Below are 10,861 nucleotides of genomic sequence, written 5' to 3'. Positions count from 1 at the left end.
TTTTCCAAAACAGCTTCTTAAACGGTATTAACTTTTATGACTTTTACTCTTTTTGTGAAGGACTGAAGCCAAGAAACAACCGGGGATCCTCACAGGCTTCTTTCACCTAAATAACTGGTTAATGATGCATTTAACAAGGCCAAAGTCCTCCAAGGGGCGTAGCAGACCCGCTGTAAACAGCTCTCCATGCACAGGTGACAGCATCCAGAGGCCACCTGCGTCTCCAGACTCTCCAGGGCACAGCGGGCCGGACGGACACCTCCGCTCCCAGTCCCAGCCCATAATGTGGCCGGCCGGCCAGCTGAGCCAGGATGAAGTTCTGCAGATGCTGCAAGACGCCCCTGCTGCTCCTCCACAGTCCCTAAACAAGTACAAGGTTCTTCCCTCCATAGAGAGGAGGCAGTCAGATGTGAGTCCTGGGAGGAGCCTGGACAAACAGACGTCCAAGCTCAGCCTGGCTGATGATGCTATCCTGCAGCAAAGGCACGGGCATGAGGAGCCAGATCTCAAAACAGTGACCCAGATTAGCAGCTCTGAGGTGGACAAAAGGCCTGATGTGCACTTCAGGGTCTGGCCTAAGCCCCCTGACCCAGGACCAGTAATGACCAAAGAAGGAGGAGCCACTGGCAGTTTGCTCCTTGCAATCCGAGCGCCATGTGGCAGGAGGTTTCAGCAGCACTTCGACCCCACAGACAGTCTGCTGAGGGTGAGAGCCAGTGCAGAGGTCAGGTATGGAGCCAATTATGGAGACGCCTCCATCGAGACCATGGATGTGCCACGCAGGACCTTCGCAGACATGGATATGACCTTGGCCCAGTGTGGCATCTTGAACAGATCAGTGCTGTGCATCTCTCAGAATGACAGTGTGGTGGAGTGAGTGTGAACGGCTGAAGTCTCCCTCTGCTTCAGAGTGTCTTTTGCTTATTGTTGCCTCACTTGGAATGTTTGAGCTTCACTGTGCAGAAACTGTGAGAGAGTTTAAAGCTACAAGACTGTTTTCACATTGACCCGCTATGAAAGGGAAGCTTCTCAGTGCTCACCTTCAATCCAAAGTTCAGGACGTGTGCATCAGACCTTAATTTTGTGACATCACATCTAGTCTGGAGCCAATCGTGGGCCAGTATGCAACTAACTGCTAACTTGTTTTGCTGTACTACTGAACAGAGCATTCAAGGAGGGTTCGCTAAAACATCATGTATGGCTTAACCGCATCTGGCCTATGAGCATTTAAAATTACATATATGTTGTTTTTCAGTTAGACTACGTAAGATTTTATTCAGAATAGCAGGTAATAAGCTCATTAAGAACTTCGATCTGCTGTTAGTGATTGAGAGTAGAAAATCTGCTTCATCTATGTGATTGCTGTAGTTCTGGCATTTAATACGATATCATAATCAGATGCTGCTGACAACAAAGTGTCTTGCAATTTTCCTTTTCTTTTTTGGTGCTTATGTGCCAAACAGGATGCAGTGGTACAGAATTACATTAGTAGGTTGCCAATACATGATGAATCCATCCGATTTTACTCTCATACTACAACTACTGCCCTGCTTTCAAAGTGTGTAAACAGAAATACATAAAGCTTAGCCTTATCTTGTTTTACCAATTTCAGGTTGAGTCATTAGTCTACATGAGGTAACGTGCAGTTCAAAAAGAAGAAAAGGAATCTATTTACTGCCAACCAAACAGGTAAACAGCAGGTCTTTTTCACAGCAGACATTTTGACATATCGCAGCAGGAAAAGCACAGGTGAGTCAGACTGACCGCTGTGACAAAGGCCAGTTTCAAAAAGTACCACGATATAACCAAGCAAATGTCTTCCAGCATAAATTTAACACACACAAACCCTGCTCACTGTGGAAAATGTATTAAAACCTTCACACGCTAAAGTGCAGAGGATTGAGAGGTTACAGGCGTCTCATCTTTTGCACATCTTGTACAATCACTTAAATATGTTTTCATTGTATTTAATGTCTAATAAAAGGTTCTGATAAAGTGAGTTGTTCTTTTAGACTCACCTGATAGAATGGTCTTATTTGATCAGATGCCTGAAGTCATCGTGCAAAAAGAGAATTTCAGCTGCAACAGGTCTTACATGCAACAGTAGATTTATTTTTTCATCCACACAAATAATAATCTTTGATAAGATAATCAAAACACAACACTGCAAACCATTAACTGTATTTGGTATTATCACCACCCTTCTTAATTGCTGTTTTAACAGCCAGTGGTAGGTTTATAGTCTCTAGGAGACAGCTTAAAGCCTTAAGGTGACTTCAGTGATCAAAGTCGAACACATCAAATGAAATTTAAGTGAAAACTTTGGCACAAATTACTGCTGTCAAATAAGTTTGCATAGTCAACATTAGTAAGCATCCCTCTTCTGTAAACACTAAAATGCAAAGAAAAAAGCCTTGAAAGAACTCAAGTCACATTTGAGGTAACACATCTAAGTGCTTCATTGCTGGGCCGTGCATGTGGGGAAGCATTCAGCTCATCAGGATTTCCATTTCGTCAACATTGCTGGTGTCAAGTTTCATGATTCTCCTGTCTGTGGGAGAGAGACGCAGAGATAAATGCTACGTTCGGATCCTTACATTTGCCGTTTTACATGATCAAACTGAAAGAAACAGAGACATACTGAAATGCATCTCAATTTGGTTGATAATATTCATGCTGTGTTTGCTATCAACCATATTGACTGCAAATCCTCTTCTGCCAAATCGTCCTGTGCGGCCAATCCGGTGAAGGTATGTCTCATTGTCAGCATTCCCATCCATGTCCAACGGGAGGTCAAAGTTGACCACAAGGGACACTTGTTCCACATCAATACCTGTGATCAACAGAGCCACAGATGGTTTTGGGATATTTATACTCGCCTCCCAACACAAAGATGCTGTAATGTTAAAATCTGACTCTTTCCGCTTACCTCTGGAGCACACATTTGTGGTCACGAGCACTTTCTCCTTGCCGTTTCTAAAGCGTTCGATGACGGCGGCTCTCTGCTCCACAGTCATTTCCCCGCTCAGCAATGCCACCTGGTGGCCCTCTTTGGTCAGGTTCGCAGTCAGCCAAGCAGCAATCTTGCGTGTCTGAAGAGAAAGTAACAGCTAAAAAAAATTTCTCATACTACATTCTGTCAGGGGATATTTTCCTGGGAAATCTTTGTTATTTTCCATAACTTAGATACACTTCCAATTTGTATCACATCATACGGGGAAGTCTTAAAGCTATAAAGTTGTTCTGGTGGGACTTCCAGGATGTGATGCTGTGATCGTACTTTTGGCTTATGCAGAATGTAGTAGCCTTTTTTCAGACTGCCAGCCCAAATCTGTTTTATTTATTTTTTTGGCATATCCAGATTGTTTTCAGATTGATTTTTAAAAATCAAGAAAGCAAAAAAAACCACAAGAAATTAGATCCAATGTGTCCCAGCCTTCCTCCGTCGCGCCAGACAAACTCAGCGACTTGACAGCGCAACCGTTTGGAGGGTGAGATGATGAATGCCCATTTCTCATGCTTCCATGTTAGAAAGCCGCGTCACCAACACAGGTAGTTACTGATGCCTATATAGTTACCATAGCAACCCATGCAGATAGATTGTTGATGTCTGGACACACAAATCTGATCACTTGCAAGTAACAGTGCAGACTGTGTGTCTTAAAGATTTGATTTGAGAAAAAACTGATTTGCCGACAGTCTGAAGAAAGCCTTAGTGATTAAAACACATTTTATCATGTATCAAATTCTAGACCACATTTGGCATTAACGTGCAATGTGTATCTCGATCACATCTGGACACAGAGAGCCACAACCTAACTCTGCCTGCAACTGCTAGCTCAAGCTGCCTGGCAAAAGCCTTCCGGCGCAAATAAAAAAAAAATTGACTTAAAAATGAATTCTCGACTCTTTTCAAAGGAAAAAGAAGTAGAGCCCAGTCTTTTAAGTCTTCCAGTCATGCCTGATGAACCTGCATGTTGAAACCCGATAACCATGCAAGCAGAATGGAGATTGGAACGAATTATTAATACAGATGTCATTATCCAGATGATGTATACAGATACAGACCACCAGGTGTAAATCAGGAAAAGGAAAGTAGTAAATTTTGATCAGAATTAAATGTGGACCATACAGGATTCAAACAGCTGACTTACATGGCAGAAGATCATGGCCTGTGCAATGGTAAGGCTGCCATACAGGTTACAGAGGGCTGTGAACTTGTCCTCCTTCTCCTTACAGAGCACATAGAACTGCTTGATGGTGTCCAGCGTCTCCTCCTCGCGCTTCAGCCTGATGATATTGGGATCGGGGACCACCTGCTCGGCAAACCTCCACACCGAGTCTTCAAAGGTTGCAGAGAAAAGGAGCATCTGACAGTCCTTTGTCAGCTGTCTGCATCGGTACGAAGAAAAGCAGGAAAATTTTGTGAGAACAGAAGCTTGCTGACTGACATGACAAAGGAAACTTTTATAATCTGAGCTGTATCTGAAATCCACCTCTGGATACGTATGCTCTGGTCTCGATGACCCTGCGTGGCGATCATCACATCAGCCTCGTCCAGCACAAACATAGTAATCTTCCTGGGGTCAATGAGCTTGTATTTGATGCACCAGTCAAGGACTGTGCCTGGTGTTCCAATGACAATCTGCTCCTGCAACTTAATGCCTCGCTCCACTGAACAGAACGCAGAAATTCACGCAGTGATATAACTACCACTGGCTCCTTAATGAATTTAAATCAGACGTAATTACAACTAAGACCAAATTCTTACTTCTGTTGCCCCGAATGCCGTAAGCGAGCTTCACATCAGGACAAAATTTCCCCATTTGCTCGATTACTTGACCAATCTGCAACGCAAGTTCGTATGTTGGCGCGATGCAGAGGCACTGAAAAAACAAAACAAAACAGTTTTTAAATGGTGAGTATTATTTCAGCATCTACAACTGGATGTGGACACTGGCTGGCCTTGCAGATTACATGCCATGCTTACCTGAGTCCACTTGTTGGCTGGGTTTACATGACTGAGCATGGCCAGAGAAAAAGCAGCAGTTTTACCTGTGCCAGACTGCGACTGTGCAATCAGATTCTGAGGTCTGAACCCAGAGAAAATGCACACAAAGAAATGATTAAATCACAGACACACAATTGGTCAATCAGCACAAAACTCACCAGTAAATATTTAGGTAACTTTCAGACAAAAATGCTGAGAAATGATGATGTTAACATGAGGATGTGTTGCTTTTCATTATCTTAAATTATATGAAACTAAATACTTTTGTGTTTGGGCTGTTGGTTGGACAAAATAAGACAAATGTTAAAGTAAGACTGATGTTAAGTAACAGGTAGATTTGTCAATAATGAAAAAAAGTTAAAAAGTGCTATTAAGTCAAGCCTGCCCCTAACATTCCCTCCAAGTGGGGTGCCACAAATTACTATTTTATAATTGATTTTTATTAATTGAATAATCATTTAGTCTAAGGTGATGCTGTTGGGTCACTCATGTCAAAACAACAGTACAAAATGCAGAGATGTTAAATTTGCTATAAAAGAGTGAAGAGCAGCAAATCCTCACATTTGACAAACTTTGTCAAGAAAACATTTGGAATTTTTCCCAGCTTAACATCCACAATAATTAATCAATTATCAAAATTGTTGACAATTAAGATTAGAGTGCAAGGCGATGTCAAGTTGCTCACTGTCCAATTGATAGTTCAAAATGCAAAGGCACAACATTTTAATGATATAATGAAGAGAAGAGCAACAAATCCTTACATTTCAGAAGCCTGAACCAGCAAATATTTTGTATTTCTGCTTGATTACCGACTTAATTACTTTAGAATAAAAGTTTTCTCCATTGATGAATTGATCACTTGTGTCAAAATGAACTCACGGCTGTGCCAACATCATGGGCAAAGCATTCTCCTGGATCCTGGATGGTCTGTTGAAACCCATGTTGTACACGCCCTTCAGCAGCTCAGGTTTCCTATTGATTATCAGGTCAAAATAACAAGAACAGTGTTTGTGAGTGGTGAAAAAAAGCAGACATGTGCTCATCTGTTTCAGCCAAATGTCAAAACTCACAGCCTCAGCTCCTCAAACGTCTTCACGGAGAACAGAGGAGAGATGGGGTCCCGCTGCAGAACCTCCACCTCGTTTCTGTTCCGCAGCAGAGACCGGCGGATCAGTTTGTTCAGCAGGGACTGTTCAGCCAGGTCCACTTTGTCCCCGTCTCTTGTCCAGCCTCCATTTTCAGTCTTCTCTGACACTATGTTGCCTGCACACACCAAAACAAACAACACCAAAGCCCGTCAAACTCCATCACGACTGAGCGGTACTAAAGTTAGCCGAGATGACAATTAGCCAAAAACCGTTAATGAAGTTACCATTTATGTCTCCTCTCATGTTACGGGGACATCGCAGTCGATCCACTTTCTTAGAGAAGTCCAACTGGTCAGTGGAAATACAGTTTATTAGCACCAAACTGCGTGTGTAAGTCAGCAAGCCATATTGGAGACAGACAGCGCAGCAGCTAGGTAGCATATCCAGCTAACCTGCTAACGAACGATGAGTAAGATGGTTTGATGTAACTTTTGAAGCTGTTGGTCACCTTTAAAACTTACCTGTATGGATGGAGTTGTGGCTTCTTGAACATCGACTGCAACCGCCCACGAGTCTTCAGACATTTTCAAACATTAACTGTGTGTTTCTTTCGACACAAACAACACTTTCATCAAAAAGTTTGATGTCAGCGTGAATGATGTCCGTGGAAGTGAAGTGACGACGTGCCGCTGTCCTGATCCGGACCAACCGCAACCCGCTGGGCCACACCACTGATGCTGCATTCCCGTTCATCGGAAACATCGGACTTTACAGAGCTTCAACCAATCAAAGAGGCGAACGGCCCACACATAAGACGCGAGTGGTAATTTTATAACGTCAGATAATGTCAGCAATAATCCTGTGGTAGATCTTGCGCTGAAAGCTGAAGGAAAAGTTACATAAAACTCATATTCACAGCATCTCCAACCCCCTGTCAGCCATTTAAATATTACGATTACATTTGTCTTTTTTACGAGGTTTATGAGGAACACATGAAGGCACCGCTGTATTCCCACCCTGTGCTGTGAACCTGCTGACACACCCATCACACATTATCTACACGAATCTACTACATGATTGGCATTTTCCCTAATGAGGGCAATATACGAATCTCATCATCATTTTGCCATGTAAAGCATCTAGAAAAGTACTTACAAACAAAATATCATTATTTTCATCAGTATGGTTGCAATTGATGATTATTTTAATTTTACGATTTTTCCTGTTGTTGTTGTTGTTGTTTTGATTGATTGATTATTATTTTCTGTATAGTTGGAGGGTTAAAGACAAACTTCACTTACATTTAGATGTTGCTGATTAGATGCTAGGTGTTGAACTAGGTCTATTTTTTAGATTACACAAGACTTTGGTAATCTCACAATTGAAAAATTCACTAAATTTAAAACTGATTAATCACTTTATCTATGAAATGTAAAAAAAAAAAACTAATGAAATGACAATTTCCCAGACCTCAAGGTGACATCTTCAAATTGCTTGTTTTGTTGACCAACAATCCAAAACAAACATTAACATATTAATTTTTATATGAAATTGTGCCGCTTTGAGCGAAAATGCTCAAATTATCAAATTTTAGGATCTTAAACTGGGGAATTTTTGCTGATAAAAATAATTTAAGATTAAGAAGATTGATGTTCTGTCTACTGTGGAACTGACTAATTGTTTCAGCTACACAGCAGATTAACTCAGTACTTGACAAAGGGAACAAAAATACTTTGTATTTCTGAGACTGTTTTTTGACTAAAGATCTTATGTGACTGTACACTGAATTTATTTGGTTCTTGGATTGTTTGCTGCAAAACAAGAAACCTTGATCACCCCAAGTTTTAGGATTTTTTTAGGGCAATTGTCTCTGTTTTCTGACATTTTACAGACAAGAAGAAAATAATCTATAAATTAATTGATTAATTGGAACAACCTTTAGTTGAAGACCCATACTTCAAACTCACTTAAACAAAGCCATTTAAGTGGACTTGCTTTTCACCTTATTAGAGCGTGAGTGAGTGTGTGTGTGTGTGTGTGTGTACGTGTGTGACTGTGTTTGAGAGGTTGAGAAACAGATAGACAGCGAGGGGAAAGGAGTGAAGGGGGAGGGGGGTGTACAGAGTTTTATTGGCTGCAGGTTGATTCAATTTGGAGGCGGATGTTGGGTTTCAGCCAATCCACCCCCACACACACACTTACTCTCTCACGCAGACACACACACACACAGACACCATCTACATTTTCGTGACTACCAAAATGACATATAAACACACATTAATTGTCATGGTAACCTCGCAAGAAAACAGATGGATCAAACCGAGTGATCACAAAACACGGAGACAGCCAAACACCCACAGCGGATTTAATACACTGAGAGCTTTCTAATCACACCGTAGGGAGGAAGAGACAGAGATTATAGGTGATATGAGGGGGCATGTAAGGCTCCCTCACCCACCAATCTGTTCCTCCAAGCCTTTTTTCACTGTCCTGGTGTTACAGTACATGTCATTTACCCTCATCCATACCTATTAAAACGGATACCTGAATGGCTCCTGTTGTCATCGATTTCAGGGAGGGCTGTAGTGAGTGGGTGGTGCTGATGCTGTGAATGCGCATCTGATGGGAAGGGGTATGTTTATTGGAAGGAGTGGACCCTCTGTCTCAACCCACCTCTGTCTCTGTCTCTCTCTCTCAAAGCCCTCCAACTCCAGCATCCACAGGGATGAGAAAGAGGAAGAGGGGGAGGAGAATAAATGAAACAGTTTTTGCAACCACATGTTGCATTGCTTGATTAAACTGCTGCAGCAGCTCCTACCCACCTTCCCTTCCTTTGCATCGTGCGTCTAACTAACGATGTGGCCACTGCATCTGTAGGTCCTGCCACCTGTGGCAGCACTCCTATTCCCTCTACGCCACAGAGACAGAACAAAAAAGGGGAGCTGAGAGAGGTCGGAGAGGAGGAGGATATCTTTCATGATAAGTAGACTTCTGACAGAGAGAGATCCTCGCTGCATCGCCAGCTGACACAAATGAAAGGTAAGATAATGAGGCTGATACTGTGATCATATCAGATGCTTTTTAATGCTGTATAGTATTTCTTTTTGATGATGCATTTGTCATTTGTTTAAAATAAAGAAAAGGTTGACCAGTTGGATGAAACTACCTGCGATGCATCTTGATTCGCACTATAAACAGATATTCAGATGCTGTGTCCCAACAGGTGGTTGCCACAGCATCTGCTCACTGTTTTGACTCTAATGAGCGCAGGGGAGTGTGGCAATGCTGGTAGAAAATGTTGAGAGTTGATGGTTTTAACAAACCCTGGAGGGGAAGCAGGGTGATACATGTGACTGAGCCAACAAGGAGAGAATCATCCTGGGACTGCCACTTTTAACACTAATTACTATCAGAAGAAAGATAGTAAAGGGAAGGATGCCTTGAAAAAACCTGACGTGCAGCTCATGGAAATGTCATTTTTTAAAGGCATAATATGAACTTATGGAAAATCTAAATTCATATCACCTTTTGTATGAGGTGCAATTTAAATTTCACACTAATTTGCAATTATGTGTTGATGTTCGGCATCTGTATCTGGTGTTCGGACTGGGAGTTTGCAGTCCAGCTGTGTTTGAATTTTTCTTTTATAAAGCCTTTTTTGTCCACCTGTGTGAGAATATAGTATCTCTCTCTCTACAGCATAAAGAGATAAAGGGATGTATCACTGTTTGCTTCTGTGGCTGACTGGACACATGATGGCACTGTTGAGATGGGCAACTGAATGGTCTAATTACATCTGTATGACCTTTTCCTCGCCATAAATAACCATAGGTGCTAAAACCTATTAGAAAGATTGATCCAATGTGTTACTGATTATTAACAAATTCTTGTATTGCCAGGAGGTGTGAAAGTTGTGTCTGTGGATACCAGCACAACCTGTTTGAATGTTCTAATTTCACAATATGATTTTGTGGTGCGTGTGAACAACAGAGATCGCCTGGTCTTTTAATTGCAATCAGTCACAGTATCAAACATAAAGGCACACACAACAGAGATGTTACTGGTCAGTCACCAGGCAAGCAGGCAAGCAAGCAGAGCTGTCTCTATGGAAATTGCTTTCGTCATAACACTTCCTATCAAGCCTGTGCTGGGGCTCTGGTCGTGCAGCAGACACAGACCCTTGACAGCACATAACCAAGATTGCTGGTGGTGGAGACGACATTAAAAATTAAACACCGCCCGAAGCAACATATCATTTTATTGTTCAATTTAGATAATTACCAGCACTGCATTCCTCCCAGAGATTTCATCTTTATGTATCTTAAGTTTCTGTTTTTCACCTCACATGGCACTGAATACTGTTTTTTCTCTCTCCTGTTACATTGTTGGTGTGCTGTAACGATGATACCACTCTAAATTTGTTTTTTATAGCTGTGACCTTTATCTCTAATGTTTAAAGTGCCTGTGTCACCCATCCTAAGGCTCTTTTGGTTTCGCACCACATATTATTGAGGTTGCAGAATCTATAAAACCGGCTGCATTGAAGTGACATCTTTATAGCTGCTTTCATCTAGTTTTGGAGTTTGTAATGAAACCCTACTGTGTGTTTGATGTTATTGCTGGGTAACAAACGTGGTAAAAGAGAGGAAAAAAGAAAGGCTGTAGGCTGCTATTGAGCCCTAAAGTGCTAAAATGATAAGCTACGTCCAATATTGTACAAAATCACACTTATAAAATTTGTAGAATATCTTAGCAAAACAAT

The 10,861-nt window shown here is 41.7% G+C and overlaps 2 protein-coding genes across 3 annotated transcripts; one reads left to right on the top strand and one right to left on the bottom strand.

Annotated features, from left to right (window-relative positions):
- The first annotated feature begins 112 nt into the window (after positions 1 to 112).
- On the top strand, positions 113 to 877 carry ubxn10 (UBX domain protein 10). The gene has a single exon (XM_041944947.1). It carries the CDS (start codon positions 122 to 124, stop codon positions 875 to 877), a length of 756 nt encoding a protein of 251 aa, XP_041800881.1. The 5' UTR covers positions 113 to 121.
- A 1,482-nt stretch (positions 878 to 2,359) lies between these two features.
- Positions 2,360 to 6,683, bottom strand: ddx19a (DEAD-box helicase 19a). 2 transcript variants are annotated; one of them, XM_041945717.1, is made up of 11 exons: positions 6,621 to 6,683; positions 6,369 to 6,447; positions 6,082 to 6,265; positions 5,891 to 5,983; positions 4,991 to 5,093; positions 4,772 to 4,886; positions 4,497 to 4,674; positions 4,155 to 4,392; positions 2,930 to 3,092; positions 2,642 to 2,833; positions 2,360 to 2,551 (listed from the first exon to the last, which is right to left on the bottom strand). In XM_041945717.1, the coding sequence occupies exons 1-11, from the start codon at positions 6,681 to 6,683 to the stop codon at positions 2,490 to 2,492; spliced, it is 1,470 nt and encodes a 489-aa protein (XP_041801651.1). In that variant the 3' UTR covers positions 2,360 to 2,489. The 2 variants fall into 2 exon arrangements, with proteins under 2 accessions (XP_041801651.1, XP_041801652.1); XM_041945718.1 differs by having other exon boundaries at positions 6,082 to 6,274; positions 6,384 to 6,447.
- Between the last annotated feature and the right edge of the window lie 4,178 nt (positions 6,684 to 10,861).

The sequence above is a fragment of the Chelmon rostratus genome, chromosome 10 (genome assembly GCF_017976325.1).
Source record: "Chelmon rostratus isolate fCheRos1 chromosome 10, fCheRos1.pri, whole genome shotgun sequence".
Lineage (NCBI taxonomy): Eukaryota > Metazoa > Chordata > Actinopteri > Chaetodontiformes > Chaetodontidae > Chelmon > Chelmon rostratus.
Note: the sequence above shows the minus strand (reverse complement) of the source record. Positions and strands in the feature narration are given on the sequence as shown.

Excerpts from the sequence above, each read along its gene's own strand:
- ubxn10 (XM_041944947.1), top strand. The coding sequence starts at position 122 with ATGATGCATTTAACAAGGCCAAAGTCCTCCAAGGGGCGTAGCAGACCC.
- ddx19a (XM_041945717.1), bottom strand. The coding sequence starts at position 6,683 with ATGTCTGAAGACTCGTGGGCGGTTGCAGTCGATGTTCAAGAAGCCACA. Across the intron at positions 4,675-4,771 it reads CGGCATTCGGGGCAACAGAA|TGGAGCGAGGCATTAAGTTG; the intron begins GTAAGAATTTGG and ends CGTTCTGTTCAG. Across the intron at positions 4,393-4,496 it reads CAGAGCATACGTATCCAGAG|ACAGCTGACAAAGGACTGTC; the intron begins GTGGATTTCAGA and ends GTACCGATGCAG.